At 43.3% G+C, this 18,645-nt stretch overlaps 1 protein-coding gene across 1 annotated transcript in view; it reads right to left on the minus strand.

Moving 5' to 3' along the window:
• LOC137347632 (dynamin-1-like) overlaps nucleotides 1-18,645 on the minus strand; it is a 224,562-nt gene that overhangs the window by 35,257 nt on the left and 170,660 nt on the right. The window contains exons 15-16 of the mRNA XM_068012240.1: nucleotides 17,498-17,607; nucleotides 12,166-12,277 (exon numbers count right to left, since the gene is read on the minus strand). Of these exons, the coding sequence (XP_067868341.1) occupies nucleotides 12,166-12,277; nucleotides 17,498-17,607 (222 nt within the window). The remainder of the gene's footprint in view (nucleotides 1-12,165; nucleotides 12,278-17,497; nucleotides 17,608-18,645) is intronic.

Raw genomic sequence — 18,645 nt, forward strand, 5'->3', positions numbered from 1 at the left:
ACACAGTCCCCGGGACTCCCTGAAAATATTCACACAGTCCCCGGGACCCCCTGAAAATATTCACACAGTCCCCGGGACCCCCTGAAAATATTCACACAGTCCCCGGGACCCCCTGAAAATATTCACACAGTCCCCGGGACCCCCTGAAAATATTCACACAGTCCCCGGGACCCCCTGAAAATATTCACACAGTCCCCGGGACCCCCTGAAAATATTCACACAGTCCCCGGGACCCCCTGAAAATATTCACACAGTCCCCGGGACCCCCTGAAAATATTCACACAGTCCCCGGGACTCCCTGAAAATATTCACACAGTCCCCGGGACCCCCTGAAAATATTCACACAGTCCCCGGGACTCCCTGAAAATATTCACACAGTCCCCGGGACCCCCTGAAAATATTCACACAGTCCCCGGGACCCCCTGAAAATATTCACACAGTCCCCGGGACTCACATACCACCCCAACCCCCTCCAAACCCATTCCCCCACTCCACCCTCACCACCATGCTAACTGCTGAAAGATGGCAAAGTGATACCATGCTTCAGTTACAGAAAATGTTTTCTGCCGATACACAACAAAGCCTGTGCCTTTTCAGAAGTAGATTGGAAATAAATTTATCAAGACACAGAGCTCACTTCCAGAAGGACTGCAGACCCCAATTTGAAAATCTGTTTCAAACTAAAGGAAGTCACTTTCTCCTCAATCTTTTCTGAAAGCAGAGGGTTTTTATCAAGTAGAATTAAAAATGTAACTTACACCAGACCCCACTGTTTGGAAGCTTAAAACGATAAATGTAATCCAGGCTGAGGACAGATCAAGTCACAGGAATGCTTTTCTCAATATAGATTATTTTTGGGCAAAGTTTCTACAATCAGTCATAAAGAACAGAACAAGAACAGCTCATTCAAGCCATCAAGCCAGCTAGTTCCTCCCCCGCTCATGGACACTACCCAAAATATTCACCCTCCTGAGGGAAAGTTCTGTGTAAATAGTTCCAAATGCCCAAAGGAAATCCAGCACAACTCTGGAAATATTCAACCACCCTCAATCTCCATTCTTCTACCCTCTACCCTTCCCCAGACAACACTTTTCCTTCTCCATCCCTCTCGGGAATTATTATGTCCTGTGAAGCATTTCATTAAAACATAGAAAATCGTAGAGGGCTTAATAGGGTAGATGCTGAGAGTCTGTTTCCCCTGGCTGCGGCATCTTGAACTAGGGATCAAAGTTTCAGGATAAGGGGTTGGCCATTTAGGGCTGAGATGAGGAGAAATATTTCTTATGTCCTTTTTTGATTATCTCAGTCAGAACTCCAACCCTACAAGTCTCAATCCCAACCGCAACCAGATATTTATCCAGCTCCTTTTTGGAAGTGTTCATGGATTCAGCCTCAACTTTTGTTCACTTCTTTCCTTATCTACTTCTTTTGCTTCCTAGTCTCACTTCTTAACACTAAACTGTGTTCTCTCGTCTGAAGTGTGTCTTCGTCAAAGAGCTTGCTTCTATCAACAATCCACCTCTCCATACCTGGCCGTCAATTGATATACCTTTTTTTATTGTAAGTGCATCATGAAGCTTCTATCAAATAAAAATCCAACAATGAGGAATGCATTCATTCAAATTCATCAGCATACCAGAAGCACGGAGGAGGCTCCAAATACTGAACAGGGTCTCTTTTAGAAAGGCAAAATACAGCGGATGCTGGAGTCTGAAAATACTCGGCAGGTCAGGCAGCATCTGCAGAGACAGAAATAGAGTTAATGTTTCAGGTCGATGACCTATCATCGGGAAGAAATCAGTTCTGGCGAAAGGTCATCAGCCTCAAACGTTAACTCTGTTTCTTTCTCTGCAAATGCTACCTGACCCTACTGAGTATTTCCAGCATTTTCTGTTTTTATTAGGGTCTCTTTTAGGGTTGCCAGCCCTGGTTGAACATACTCCTGAAGATATTATGATATGATGTTCCACCTCCATCCACCCTGCCACCATGCTTCTGCCATTGGTCACCTGGCATGTCCATTCTCACACTGCTCCACCAATTGGAAAGCAAACAGGGTCTTCATTACTCCAACTGGATCATTCCTGACTGTCAGTCAAACAGCCTTCCCCACACCCCAACCCCATCTCCAATATATGTATAATTAATGAACAAAAGTGTTCAAATTGCACATTTGCCCTCCATGATTTTTCTCTCCAGAGATGTTGGAAGCAGTGGCCAGCAGATCAATCTTTAATTCCTGGGTTGGCAACCCTAGACTCTAAGGAGGCGCAGACTCAGGTAATCGTGTATTCTGAGTTCTCAGACAGTGACTACTCCAGACTGCACATCAGAAATAATTGGAGAGAAGCACAGCATAGTTTAATCACCTCACAGTACTTCTGGAACTGTTTAAGGTCACCATTGCTTTCGGTCACCAGCCAGCATTTCTTGCCAAAATGTGCGTCGCATTTGGGTGTTGGATCCCACTGCGGTGGAAAAGTCTATTGCCATTCATCGCCCCAGTTTATACACGAAGGAAGGGCTTGCTTGAGCAAAGTACTGGGAGGCTGCCAGTCCCTGCACTCACACACCAACAAGAGCCAGCACATCCGGGAAAGGGAGGAAGGAACCATTTGACTCAAAAATGCAACGGTTCCTGTGGAGGATGATCTGGTCTCGGAGTACATGATGTCAGTGCTGTCCAATACATTAGCCATTAGCCACACTTGGCTGCTTACATTTCTGATTCGTGAATAAAAATTGAGTGATCAACACTGCATGTGATCTCAGTAGTCATACTGGCACAGCGCATGAATGTGAACTTTAACCTTCTTGTGCGTTTGTAGGTAAAGCAAAAAAGCAGGGTATGTGAACGTTTTTTGACTGTTGGCCTTGGTCACTGAATAATGGTAGATGTTTGCTAAGTAAATATACACGAGTAAAGTAGATTTACCTGTATTGCATGTCAGGCATTTTTTTAAACTAAAATTAGTGCCTGCGGCTAAAATGGTCTCGCCAAAGCAACCACTGTGACTAGCCAGCACTTTCTATTGGACGACACTGCTCTATGTCAATGGTACACAGTACAATCAAAAACATATCTAAAAATATCACACACTAAGTACTGGGCATGCTGCTAATCAGAGGCTGGGATGACTTTAAATAGATAAATACCAAACAAGTACCAAAAATAGTACCAAAAAAAAGTGGTTCAAAATCATGCAAATTTAATATAGACAGGCAAAAACTGGGATTAAAATGCTGGGGCTAGGAAGAAACTGGAAAGAAAGAGGGAAACTCTAGTTCCTTATCAGAGGGAAGGTGCCTTTGGACACAGATGAACCTACTTACATTTTCTTTATCCTGGGTCAAAGATGATGCAAATTAAACCAATGTAAGGAGGAAGAAAATTCATTTATTGAGTTAGTCACTCGTTTAGCAACTAGGGGCAAGAAACAAATGAAAGATAAAGTTCAACATTGTTACAGGCACCAGCGACCAAACCAAAGTTCACCTTGATAAATAAGACAAGGCGTAAAAAGTGAATGCCACATCAAATTCTGACCAAAATCGTCGGAAGGACCGCAGTCAACTCCACTTATTATTGTTTCTGTTGGCCCGCAACATTTTGTTCCTTCAGTTATCTCTCCTCGTTTCCTGACATCGCCCATTCCTCAGAGCTGCGCGCGGCTGTTTCTTCCCCACGTGTGGCTATTTGTCCATGAAGGGCATTGCTGCCAAATGTGACCCCCTCCTTCCCCTCCCCTAATGTCGACAGTTTTCAGCAGCAGCCAATGGTCAGGAGAAAGAACCCTGGGTGATTTTTTTCCCTTCCTGGTCTCTACTGTTCTCTTGTTTGGGATCAGTTAACACAACAGAAACTTGGAGAGGTGCTGGGTCAGACCTGGGATCTTCCTGCTTTGATGTATATTTTTAATTGTTTTTGGACTGTAATTGCTGATGATATCATTGGGGGAAGTTGAGTGAGTGAATTGGAGTGACATAAAGTGACGAAGCCACTAAAGCACCTTGGGCTATTATCAGGATACTCTCTCTCACTCGCTCTCACGCCGTCTGGCTCAGTCGCAATCAATAAGCAGAGCTTCCTCCCAGCAATGTCACCAGTATTCACCAGCTTTATAAAAAAAATCTAAGACACGCAGCAGAAGAGAAGGATGTTAAAGATTATTGTAATTCCACTGTGGTTCGACTACTAAAAGACAGTGATGTTCTTCCCCTGAATGAGACACTGTCCAACTCACACCAGAGAATCTGAAAGGCAGCCAATTCTCGCCACAGGATTACTGTCAGCTGATTCGGAACGAGCTACTTATTGTTGTGACTATTTGTGTTCATTGAGCTGAGGAATTGACATTGCTGGAAAAATAGAGCAATTTTTCACTTTTTATCTCCCAAGCACTCATCGACCAGGTCCAGGACAAATATTCTGCAATCGCTTAAAAGCTGTTCATTTCCCAATGTCTTCCAGTTCTGATTAAATGTCATCAGCCTGAAACTTTAACTCTGTTTCTCTCTCCACAGATGCTACATGACCTCCATCTGCACGAACACTGTTCCCCCCCACCCCCCTCCCCTTTGCCCCCTCACCAACTACACCAGCGTGACAGTTCAGAGTTTCCATTGCCAGCCGTTAAGTAGAATGGGCCTATACTCACTGGAATTTCGAAGATTGAGAGGTGATTGCATTGAAACATAGAAGATTCCGAGAGGGTTTGATTCTGAGAGTCTGTTTCCCCTGGCTGTAGAGTTTAGAACTAAGGGGCATAGTCTCAGGATAAGGGGTCAGCCATTTACAACTGAGACGAGGAGAAATCGCTTCACTCAGAGGGCTGAGAATCTTTGGAATTCTCTACCGCAGAGATCTGTGGATGCTCAGTCATTGAGCATATTCAAGACTGAAATCGTATAACCTACTCCTGTTTCTTACATTCTTACGTTCTATCCCCCATGGCCTCTCTCTCCCGGAGAGAAATTGCCAAATTAGCGCTGTATTTAAGGATAGTGTTGTGAATTTGAAACCAGGAGGGACTGGTTTCGGAATGGCCAAAATTATTTCACTTGGACCCAGAGAAAGATTTTCATTCATTATTCAGGATTGGATTTGAACACCAATCCCAAAGGTGGATATGCAGTGTTGCGACCCACTACACTACCAGGGACCCAGGGTCTTATTCAACCATGAGCATTTCCCATGCACTGTTGGCGTGATGGATTTTCCTATCAATTGCAATTCATGCTATTTTTGTTAATTGGTTATGCACTAAACAAGTTATATTTATATAACACCTTTAACATAGTGAGACATCCCCGCATTAGGAACAGAGGAATCTAGGAGCAGGAGTAGGCCATTTAGCCCTTCGAGCCTGCTCCACCATTCAATACTATCATGGCTGATCATCCACTTCAATGCCTTTTCCCCACAATATCCCCATATCTCTTTAAGTCATTTGTATTTAGAAATCTGTCAATCTCTACTTCAAACATACTCAATGACTGAGCTTCCACAGCCCTCTGGGTTAGAGAATTCCAAAGGTTCACAACCCTCTGTGTAAATAAATTTCACCTCATCTCTGTCCGAAGTGGCTTTCCCCTTATTTTGAAACTGTGTCCCCTGGTTCTAGATTCCCCAACCAGGGGAAACATCTTACCTGCATCTACCCTGTCTATCCTTTTAAGTATTTTGTAGGTTTCAATTAGATCACCTCTCATTCTTCAAAACTCTAGAGAATACAGGCCCAGTTTCCCCAATCTCTCTTCATATGACAGTCCCACCATCCCAGGAACAAGTCTGGTGAACCTTGGTTGCACTCCCTCTATGGCAATAATATCCGTCCTAAGGTAGGGGGACCAAAACTGTACACAGTACTCCAGGTGCGGTCTAACCAAGGTTCTATACAATTGAAACAAGACTTCACTACTCTGGACTCAAATCCTCTTGCGATAAAGGCTAACATACCATTAGCCTTCCTAATTGCTTGTTGCACCTGTATGTTAGCTTTCAGTGACTTACCCAGGTCCCTTTCTACATCCACACTTTCTAATCTCTTACCATTTAAGAAATACTCTGCACATCTATTCCTCCTACCCAAATGGATAACCTCACATTTTTCCACATTATATTCCATCTGCCACATTCTTGCCCACTCGCTAAGTCTGTCCAAATTCACTTGAAGCCACTTTGCCACTTCCTCACAACATACATTCCCACCTAGTTTTGTGTCATCTGCGAGCTTGGAAATATTACATTTGGTCACCACATCCAAATCATTGATATATATTGTGAACAACTGGGGCCCAAGTACGGATCCTTGCGGTACCCCACTAGTCACAGCCTGCCAACGCGAGAATGACCCATTTATTCCTACTCTCTGCTTTTTGCCTGTTAACCAATCCTTAATCCATGCCAGTGTATTACCTCCTATCCCATGTGCTTTAATTTTGCTAACCAACCTCCTGTGGGGGACTTTATCTAAAGCCTTCTGAAAGTCCAAGTATACTACGTCCACCGACTCCCCTTTATCAATTCTGTTAATAACATCCTCAAAAAACTCCAACAGGTTCGTCAAACATGATTTCCCATTCATAAATCCATGTTGCCCAATTAGATCATTATTATCCAAGTGTCCATTTTTCACATACTTGAGAATAGAGTCTAGCATTTTTCCTACTACTGATGTAAGACTAACAGGTCTCTAGTTCCCTGTTTTCTCTCTCCCTCCCTTCTTAAATAGTGGGGTGACATTTGCTACCTTCCAATCTGCAGGAACCGCTCCAGAATCTATAGAATTTTGGATGATGATCACCAACGCATCCACTATCTCCAAATCTATCTCTTTTCAACACTGGGATGTAGAATATCAGGCCCTGGCGGCTTATCAACCTTTAGCCCCATTAATTTCTCCAATAAAGCCTTCTTACTTATACTAATTTCTTTCAATTCCTCATTCCCCCTAGTCACTTGCATCTCTAATTCTGGGAGATTTCTTTTTTGTTATTCATTCATGGGATGTGGGCATCACTGGCTATGCCAGCATTTATTGCCCATCCCTAATTGCCCTTGAGAAGGTGATGGTGAGCTGCATTGTATCTTCCTCAGTGAAGACAGACACAAAGTAATCATTTAGCTTCTCTGCCATTTCTCTATTCCCCATTATAAATTCTGCTGACTCTGCCTGTAGTGGACCCACATTTGTCTCAGCCAAATGATTCCTTTTTACGTACCTATAGAAACTTTTACAGTCCATTTTTATGTTTTTTGCTAGTTTAGATTCATATTCTATTCTCCCTTTCTTTATCAGTTTCTTGATCCCAATCCTCAGGTTTACTACTATTTCTGGCAACTTTATAGGCCTTTTGTTTTATTCTTATACAATCCTTAACTTCCTTTGGTAGCCACGGTTGACTGACTTTACTTTTGGGTTTTTGTGCCTTGAAGGAATGTATAGGTGCTGTAAACTATTTAATAATTCTTTGAAGCCTATCCATTGTCTATGTACTGTCATACCTTTTAATCCAATCCACCTCAGTCAATTTGCCCCTCATACCTTCATAATTTCTTTTGTTCAAATTTAACACCTTCGCTTCAGATTGAACTACCTCACTTTCAAACAGTACGTAAAATTCTATCATATTATGGTCACTCATACCTAAAGGTTCTTTTACAACAAGATTATTAATTAGCCCTTTCTCATTACATAATACTAGATCTAAACTAGCCCGTTCTCCAGTCGGTTGCTCAACATACTGCACTAGAAAACCATCCCTAACACACTCCAGATACTTCTCCTCCACAGCATTAGTGCTCATTTGGTTTACCCAGTCTATGTGCAGATTGAAATCACCCATAATTACTGCATTACCCATGTTATATGCTTCTCTAATCTCCTGATTAATACCATGCCCCACACTACTACTACTGTCTGGTGCCCTATAAACAACTCCTACCAACGTTAGCTGCCCCTTGCTGTTTCGTAGCCACACCCAGATTCCTCATTTTGTTCTTCCAATCTGAGATCCTCCCTTACTAATGTACTGATCCCATCCCTTATGATCAGCGCAAAACCACCTCCTTTTCCTTTTTTCCTGCCCTCCCTCAATGTCAAATATCCTTGAATATTCAGTTTCCAGTCTTGGTCACCTTGTAGCCACACTTCCGTAATGGCAATTAGATCATACCCATTTACCTCTATTTGTGCCTTTAAATCATTTACCTTGTTGCAAATATTTTGTGCATTCAGGTAGACTACCCTTAACCTTGTCTTCTTGACATTATTCTGCTTTCTAAACTTAATTGATACTCGCCTTTGTTTTACCTGCCCTCTAATGTCACTTGCTACTTTTCCACCTCCTGTTACCAGCTTTATTTCCTTCCAATTTGAGTTACCCCTCAGGTTCCCATCCCCCTGACAAGCTAGTTTAAACCTTCCCCAACAGCAATAGCGAACACAATTTTACACTGAGCTATATAAGAAGAAATGAGGACAGATGACCAAACGCTTGGTCAAAGAGGTAAGTTTTAAGGAGCGTCTTAAAAGAGGAAAGAGGCGGAGAGGTTTAGGGAGGGAATTCCAGAGCTTAAGGCCCAAGCAGATGAAGGCATGGCCGCCAATGGTGAAGCAATTAAAATGGAGTATGCTCAAGAGGCCAGAATTAGAGGAATGCAGCAATCTGGGAGGGTTGTAGTGCTGGAGGAGGTTACAAAGATTGGGTATTAAAAGTTCTCTGGCAATGGGCACTGTGGAGACAGGTTAACAGCATAACTTCCAAGCCAGCTGTCTGCTAGACAAGACCACCTTCTGACTCTAGGTCCCAGAAAACTCATTTGAATAATTACAATCAAGATTTTTTAATGTTAGATAATAAATGGTTTCCCACAGTAAAGGCCTGTGACCCGACCCAAACCTGACAGGACCCGACGACATGTGTTGGGTTTGGGTCGGGTCAGTTTGCACTTCCGGGTCTGACATTCAGACTCGGGTCGGGTTGGGTCGGACACGCTCTATCACAGGTAAGTGGCTCCACTGTTAATTTAATTTTTAGACTAGAAAGGTGGTTTTGTTACAGTTATTTTAAGCTTGTTCAGATCAGCAAGAAAAATGGAAGGTAAGTTAATTGATGGTCAGGTCGGGCCGGGTCGGGCACGGGAAAAAATGGAAGGACTTGGGCCGGGTCGGGCTCAGGTCGGCTGTGGTTCTGTCGGGCTCGGGTCGGGTTTTTTTTTTGCAGACCCGAGAAGGCCTTTATCCCACAGCATGTACAAGTCTGAAACGCACTCTCCAAATTCATCAAACACTTATAAACCTTTCTTGTTCATGTGGATTGTCAACAGACGAGGAGAACATCCTGGGAGCTGGGTTCAAATTGAGCTCAGGGAAATGGGAGGGGAACCTTCCTCTCGCTACTGGCTGTGAGGGGGTTTTATGTCAAATGAAGTTGGATAAGCTCTTTCATTATTATTTATTCCTGCAATTTGGAGAATGCTGGCAAGGCCACATTTATTGCCCATCTCTAGTCACCCTGAGTGGCTAGCCAGACCATTTCAGAGTGTGCTTAAGAGTCAGCAGTATAGCGTGAGACAGGAGTCATGAATAGGTCAGACAGATTAGGGGAGGTAGACGCCCATCCTGGAGAGACACTAATGAACCAGTGGGTTTTTCCTGTGGCTTTTATGGTCACTACCCCAAATTTGGCATCAATTAATGTTATGAGCAAAGAGCAGGCCTGTTGTAATCTGAGTGAGGTAAAGAGGGAGAGAAAGAGACTGATACAGAGAGAAAGAGACAGGAAGTGATAAAGAGAAAGGAAAAGAGAGTAAAGAGAAAGAGAGGGAGGAGAATTAATTTTTAAAAAGATAGAGCAAGAGAAAGGGGAGAAAAAGGAAAGAAAAATGGAATTGAAAAAAGGAAGAAAAGAGAGAGAAAAAGAGAATCAGTTAGCATGTTGGGTGGAACCTTTTATGAGAAGTGGCCAATTAGATCCCACCCTGTCTTTCTCTTCCAGAGGCTGACAGAACTGCAATGCGCTTCCAACATTTTCTGATTTCATTTAATGTAAGTCGTGTGTGTGTGTGTGTGTGCTTTCCGCTTATTTTTCCTTTTAAAAACTAACATAACAGAAAAGTTGGTCCCTTTCATCACTGTTTACTGGTTGCCTTTGTGCTGTAATGAAGCAGTGATGTGGACAGGACTGTGGTCTACCAGATGTAAGCAACTGAACCTCATGGAAAGAATGACACAGTTTCCTATTGTGAGGAGAGACCCAGGCTGAAACATTCAACAGGGACAGTGCCAGATTTCAATCAGCAACCTCATTTAACATGAGAAAAAGTGAGGGCCACAAGGGAGGTGGGAGGGGAGGTGGGGGAGGAGGTGGTGGGAGATCCTGAGTTACAAATATTTGCACGTAAATTCTTAGGCAGAGGGTGTGTATGTCTGACTAAAGCTAAATAATTTCCCTGTTGAGTGTGGTCCCTGCCTTCACTCCAGACACTTTGACAGCAGTCCCAAGGTGTGGGTATTTTGGAACGATCACTCACTAGTCAGCAACTGTAACAGGCTCACTCCCTCATTCCAACTCACCAACAAATTAGCTGCCAGTCGATATACAACTAGAAAGTAATTCTGAAGTAAAAGTAAAATGACTTGGAAAAGTTTAACATCACAGCTCCCTCCAGAAAGCTTTCCCTTCATACTATTGTCTCCATCTGTTAAAGAAAAGAAGGAACTTGCATTTATATGGCCCCTTTCACAACCACAGGACACCTCAAAGTGCTTTACAGCCAATGAAGTACTTCTTTGACGTGTAGCCATTGTTGTCATGTAGGAAACATGGCAGCCAATTTGTGCACAGTAAGCTCCCACAAGCAGTAATGTGATAATGACCAGATAATGATGTTGGTTGAGGGACAAGTACTAGCCAGGATATCAGGGAGAGCTCCCCTGCTCTTTTGCGAAATAGTGTCATGGAATCTTTTGCGTCCACCTGGGAGGACAGACAGGGACCTGGTTTAATGTCTCATCTGAAAGACGGCACCTTTGACAATGCAGCACTCCCTCAGTACTGTACTGAGGAGCTTCAGCCGAGATTTTGTGCTCAAGTCTCTGGAGTGGGAACCTGAGCCGGGTGGGGTGGGGGGGAGTGGGGGGGAACTTCTGACTCAGAGGTGAGAGAACGAGCTACAGACACATAAATTTAGGACGAATTACTCTGAGCTTTGTGCAGTGAATGAACACACATTCCAGTGCAGGTCCCAGGTCTGTACTGAGTTAAGTCAGAGTGACAGGAAGGAAAATATAATAGTCCTCAGTACCATTCCCTCCCTCCCCTCCACCATGAAAGTGAACTGAAAGGTAAATCAGCAAAGGTTCCTGCTCCTGAGTGCTGGCCACTGCTCCTTCAGCTGGATGGGCTCAGCTGTGACGCCCCCACAGTCAAACAACCTGCTGACAAACATCATTGATGCTCACAAAGAAAAAAAATAGACCATTTGAGTTTGTTAGCAGAATTCTACTGCAGCTAGAATTGGCATCTAGAGGAGGAGAGAAAAAACATAGGTGATGATCTGGGAGGTGGGGAGGAGGTGAGGGACTGCAGAGGAGCAACAGAAAGTACGCACAAGTGCTCAGTGATGACTCCCTCTCCCCTTTTCCCTCCCAGTGCACAGGAGTCTGGCCAATGATCAGTATCTTGCCACAGGATGCTCTGTGGTGCCTCCCACAGGCTATTTAAATGCACTACACCAGCCCACACAGCCAAGATTGGGAACTTGGCTGAGCAGTAGAAAACTGAACATTCTTTTTCCCTTTTAAATTAATGCTGGTGGCTCGATTCAAATGCCTTGGATATTCTGTTAACAGAGAAAAAAAAACTCGAGCTCAAGAGCAACTAGACACCATCTTGATTTCTTTTTCTGAATCTTTCAGGCCTATGGAAAAATATCTTTAAAATAAAGATTTTTGAGACATGACATACCAACATGAGCTTTATTATGACTTTTCAATTGTAAACATAAACAAACACATACACATATATAATATATAAAATATATTATATATAAATACATGTATTTATACACATATTATCATACATACATGCAAAACATACACAATCATCCCCATACTCAGACACATACACAGATATACACACATATTTGAGGACACATACCCCTACTCTCTCTGGATAGACACCAGCTCGAAGGAATGAAGCCTTCCAGCTATCCACTTCCTCCTGGGTCTCGCAAGCCAGCTCCAGCTGCCGGTAATCCTTGTAAACATTCCTGCAGGAAAAGATGAGGGGAAAAAAGAAAGCTAGAGATTGGGGAGGAGACTGGGAACAGTAAACTAAAACCTAATTAGGAGTCAGAAGCATTACAGACTGTGAATACTGAAGGAGTTCTGGCTGTTACTGTTAATGGTGTTGAGCAAGTGAGTCGGAATCATCTGATGGTCAGGCAGGTTCAAGATGGTGAACAGAAAAGCAAGCGGGCTCTTGTAAATGAAGAGAGGGGAATGAGAGAAACGAGGCCTCATTTCAAACCAACTCAATCCAGTTAACTGACAACCAGAACATCCTGGAGCTCTGCTGTTGTCTAAAGGCTAAACTTTAAGGCAGAGCCAATATGTGGGGAACGTGCAAACACTGGACTGCATTCAGGTTCCTTTTGCCTACCCTTCTTCCTCAGCCTAAAGAGGCCTCAAATCTAAGCTGATTCTTTTTTTTGATGCGGGCTATTAATGAGATATGGGCTTGAAGAGCAAAGCCTCACAGTGCAGAGTTGCACGGTCAATGTGATAAGTCAAGAAGCAGTGGCTAGGTGATGCCATACTTGGACCTTAAAAGCTTTTAGATTGCAGGAGTCTAAATTGAGGAGGAAGGAGGTGCGGGAAGACACTAGAGTAGACGATTTATAATCTTGGGACTGCTAGTTGTGCCCCTTACAATAGTCACCATACTGCCATGGAAACAACCAAAGGGAGAGGTTCACACCTTGGCCAGGAAATATCAATTCATAGGGACAGATTTGTGTTTAAGGGATAATTCTATTTTCCTGCAAGATGGGGCTTGGAGTCGGCAGGGGCTCTTTAAAAGCATTTGGCAACAGTCCACATAAAAGGCTGTTAATTGAGCTAAAGGTGGTGGGGATTCAGGGTAAATTGTGGGTGCGGATAAGAAATTTTCTGAAGGGAAGAAATCAATTGGTACTTTTTAAGGGCAGAAGAAATAGGAGCAGGAGTATTGAGCCTGCTCCACCATTCAAGAAGATCATGGCTGACCTTCCATCTCAACTTCCCTTTTCGAAGGGTTGTATCAGAGTAGAGATGCTAGGATGTTGAGTGGGTTCTGGCCCCAGCATCAGTGCTGGGACATTACCGATCCTAATTTACATCAAAGAGTTGGTCACATTTGCAGCTGATATCAAATTAGGAAGGGCAGTGGAACGGAAGGAGGCAAATCAGAAATTACAGGCTGAATTGAAGAAAATACATGAATAATGGCAGATGAGATTTAATGTCAAAAAGTGCAATGTACTGCATACAAGGCGGATAAATAAACAAAACACGTACTCTACAAATGTTGTTGTGACACTCAAAGACAAGACGCTCAGAGCAGGATTTTTCACTTGGGGTTGGGATCCCGGTGTCAGAGTCAAACGCGGGTCCCAATGCCATGCAGTGTCAGGAATAGTCACCCGACAAAGATTTTTTGCAATATTGGCCAATTAATGCACAGAGGGTGCGCTTGCCATCCAATTATGGACAGTGGGCAGGCTCCCAAGGCTGGAGGGCCAATAGGAGGCCGAGGTGGGAGCTGCCGATTTCTACATAGGGACAGGACAGGGCACCTCCAACCGTAGACCAGATAATAAAACTGAAATTAAAAAGGTCACAGCTACCTGGATTGTGATCGTGGATGGATAACCTCTCAACTGGACAGCCAGCAGCTGATGGCCATGGGTACTGGGGGTCGAGGTGGTGGGCCCTAGCAGAATGAAACGTACCCCTCCCCCCCCTCCACTACCAACGGGAGGCTGCTCTTTTAACCAGCCATGTTTGGCCGCAGTGTAGGGCCCACCTGCTGACTATGAACCTCCAGTCGGCGTGTGGAAGGGGTCTGAGTAGGCAGAGGAGCAATCAATAAAGCCAATAATTGAACTATGTAGCCAAAAGGGTAGAATACATGTTCGACCACATCTGGAGCACATCTGAACAGTTCCGGTCACTGAGACACAAGGGAGCCATTCAAACATTGAAGATAATGTAGAAAAATACCATAAGTTTGATTCCTAGTCATAAACGCCTGAGCTATAAGCAAAGAACGTGGGCATTTTCAGCCTCCAAAGGAGGCCTCTGTAAGATGATCATTGAGGTGTAAGATTGTAAATGGAATGGAAAAGATAATTCTGGACAATTAATTCATATTAAATAACAAGAATAGGACAAGCAGACATGGGTTCAAACAGTTAATGGTAAATTTAGGACTGAGACCAGGAGATTATTCTTCACAGAAAGAGTCATGAACGCTTCGAATGGAAAGCCCAGTCCCAGGAATTATTTAAGAAACAAACTGGATGCTGCTATGGAGAGATTTGAGGGTCATTCTGGGCTGAATATCTTCACTCATTCATAATTATCTTGTGAACCGAATTAAAGGAATTGCGGGAATTTTTACCGCTGGTCATTTCTTAACCAATTTTATCAAACGCTTTTTTTAAATTGACATCAGATTATGATGATGCACATCCTTACTGGGATAGGCCAGATGTTTAATGTCCTGCATTTAAAAGGATGGTCAGGGCAGTGACTAGCGTTTAAACTATTCAGACATAATTGTTAAACAGCTGATATTTTTGCATCTGGGTTCCTGAGCCAATAAGAAAAAAAAAATAATCCTTTTGGTAAATTATTGTTTTGTTTTGATGCAAAACTAACCATGGTAGACAGATAGTATCACCTTTTTCTTAGGCTTTATCTTGGTTTCTTTTTCCTTTTGGGGTGATTGAGGGGTTCAAAAATGGGGGGGGGAAAAGTTGCATTTCTGGCTGCAAAGGGCATTAGGGCCCAGTCTGGCTGGAGCAGCACTACCCCCTCCTCAAAGCTATGGCGCCAGAGATTTAGCACCCAGGCTAGAGAAAGGACCATCTATAATCAGCTGAAGACTAATCCTGTTTCTGTCTTGACCATTGGCACCATTTGTCCAACAATCCATGGTTCAATGTTGGGTCACATTAAATTGGGAAGCCATTTTCCAATCCCCCACCCAAGTATAGAACCACACCACTACACAGAAGTGGACTGGGACACACCTCATGTACAAGGCTCACAAAACCCTAAGGATTGGCTCCACCTTAGCAGAACCAATTTTAAGCAATTCAACCTAAGCTACTAGGGCCAAGATCACCTACCTAATGCTGCTTCTGGGTGCATGAAAAACAAGAGATGTCAGCAACAAAGTACTACCAAAGGTCATAATTACTAAAGGAACCTTTTGTCCCAATTTTCAAAAATACAATTCAGTGTACTTAACTCCATTTTAGAATTTAGCACACCAAGCTCCATTTTTGCTTATTAAAATGGACGCTGGTATAATGAGAGGCATCTAGAGCACACCCACCTCATCACTGTTTCCACAATAGAGCAATCATTCATGTATTGGTTGTTATACTTCAAGTACATTCCCCTTTGCAAGTTCCCTGATGTCACAGCCAGCACAGAACAGTGAAAGGCTCCGAATCTGAATGGAACCAAGAACTTACAGCTGCCTTCACAGTGATCCTAAATATTCTTGGCCATGTCTAACCTGTTCTTGACCCCGTCCTTAATGGAAATGCTACCAGAGAAAGTGCAGAAGATCGTTATGACTGGTTAAACTCCTAGTTACTTTACTGATGGGCCTTAATGTCCTTTAAAAAAAAATCCTTGCCCTCTCCAAGTTTGACTGATCATTTCCTGCACAAAACCTTATGGAATTTATATCCCTCTGAATTACGGACCCTTCATTGTAAAGGACCCTTTGTGTCACCAGACATTTTTAACTCCTTGTAGATTCTTCCAGTGATGTCCAGTACAGTGTTTTTTTTTTCGTGCTTGCAGCAGTATACTTGGTTCCTTTGATAAAGTTTAGACCGCCAGTGTATTTAAAAGCATGGTTTACTGAAACTAGTTTTTTGTCAGAGGTACTGACAGGTCAACATTACAGACATTTCAGCAATATAAGGGTCTTAATTTTCCCTCTATGTTATTCTTAGTGCACGAAATTCGACTAACGAGGTTCTACCCAAGGACTTCATGTGCTCAGGTTGCATCATTGTGTGTGTTATCTTTAAGCCAGTTTGAAATAAGCAGGACAACACCTGTGTCATGATAGCATGCGCAGGAATGTGTGCTGAGCGCATTAAGCATTTGTGCGTGAACTTCACTGATGAATTTCTACTCTAATGTTTCTTTAACTTCAACATCAGAGGTCTCATTGCACTGAAGCCAATGTCCACACCATTGTTGAATGCCCATTAGTACCAGATTTCAAATAGATTTTTAAGTTGCAATCTCATATCCTTTGACACCAAAAAGGAGCCAATCCAAATCCTTTAAACTCACCCACCAGCCTCCCTGATCCAGAATCACCTCAGCATAACTTAGACCAACTCTGCAAAAATCTAAATCTTGCAATGCTTTTGGGATGACCTCATTTCCAATTGGGATCTACCACCATGAGTGATATGGTAGGATATTCCAAATTGTCTTCTAATTTAAACAGGAAGGTTGCAACAATGGGCTGAATGGCCTTCTTCTGTGCCATAAATCTTTCTACGTTTCTATGATGGAATAACACAAATAAACCACATTTTGTAGCATTTTGTGACACGCAAATTCTTAAGGAGTCAAAAGGAATCTTTTAGCCTTAAGCAGCGCCCATCAGTTCATACTCATGACCTCTGAACTGCTTGCAACGCCTGCAGGTAGATTTAAACCTGACTGCCAATATCACTTCAATATGAGTAAAGAATAATACTCAATAGAAAACGTTTATTAGAAATAATTTATTCCAAATCCTGAAATTTGCCTGTGAAAGCCATTTGCTCACTGATTTGGATGGTGCACCCTTTTCTCTTTCATCATTTTCCATGTATCCCATCTCTACCTGCCTGTCCTCCTTTCAGCTGGATGAGATGGCCTTGGGCATAGAGTTCCCCAAAGCTCTCACCAACGTGGCATCACACTGTCGAAAAGGCAGGCATCCCCTCCCCCAATCCTGGCAGAGGTACGGTGTAACTCAGAGGCGACTGCATCCAGGAAACTGGCAAGGACCAGTGCAACTCATTCATGAGGTTGATAAGGCAACGATGAATGGCAGTCAACCTTGTCATTCAGTGTGGGACATGTATATGGTGGGAGCCCAATGTTCCCTAATATTAGGTTTTGGCCGTTTTCTCCCCCTTCCCGGGAGCAAATCTTTAATCATCAACATATCGAGTAATAGATGGATGGAAACCACATACCTCTGTTCTGTGTTGAAGAGAGCAAAGATATGTTTGCTTGACATAAATCCCTTCTCTATGTCACGCAGCTTCAGGTTGTCAAGCGGCAACATGTATTTCTTCTCTTTCTCCTGTAAAACATTGGTGTTGAGTAATTAAATATCTTACCTTGTGCTACCAGAGGGAGGGGGACTGGAAGAAGTGAATCTTTTATTTGTTTTTGTGGGGTGTGGGCGTCACTGGCTAGACCAACAGTTATTGCCCATCCATAATTGCCCTTGAACTGAGTGGCTTGCTAGGCCATTTTAGAAGGCATTTAAGAGTCAATCACATTGCTCCCTATGACGAGCATAAAACAGCAAATGAAAATCTTAAAACAATTTATTTTTTAAATGCTGCAAACTCACCCAATCAAACAGAAATGAATGGAATGTGGTGCCCCAAGGGGAATTAACCATTTCCTTCATTGAGAAACCTGGATATGGGGCCTAGGCTCACCATCAATGACACCATCAAGGTTGAAAAGATTAAGAGATGAAGAAAGAAAAAAACAGAGAAAAAGCAAAAGTGCTTGCATTTGTCAAATGCCTACCATGTACTTAGGACATCCTAGAATGGCTCATAGCTAACCAAACGTTTATGGCGTGTGTGACAACAATAGGTCACTGTTGTTACTTGTTGTTAACGTATGCCAGCCAAGAGCAACGTCTCAATTCATTCCATCTTCGCTGCCTCCGGAGAATACTTGGCATCAGGTGGCAGGACTATATCTCCAACACAGAAGTCCTTGAAGCGGCCAACACCCCCAGCTTATACACACTACTGAGTCAGCGGCGCTTGAGATGGCTTGGCCATGTGAGCCGCATGGAAGATGGCAGGATCCCCAAAGACACATTGTACAGCGAGCTCGCCACTGGTATCAGACCCACCGGCCGTCCATGTCTCCGTTATAAAGACGTCTGCAAACGTGACATGAAATCGTGTGACATTGATCACAAGTCGTGGGAGTCAGTTGCCAGCATTCGCCAGAGCTGGCGGGCAGCCATAAAGACAGGGCTAAATTGTGGCGAGTCGAAGAGACTTAGTAGTTGGCAGGAAAAAAGACAGAGGCGCAAGGGGAGAGCCAACTGTGCAACAGCCCCAACAAACAAATTTCTCTGCAGCACCTG

The sequence above is a fragment of the Heterodontus francisci genome, chromosome 32 (assembly GCF_036365525.1).
Source record: "Heterodontus francisci isolate sHetFra1 chromosome 32, sHetFra1.hap1, whole genome shotgun sequence".
Lineage (NCBI taxonomy): Eukaryota > Metazoa > Chordata > Chondrichthyes > Heterodontiformes > Heterodontidae > Heterodontus > Heterodontus francisci.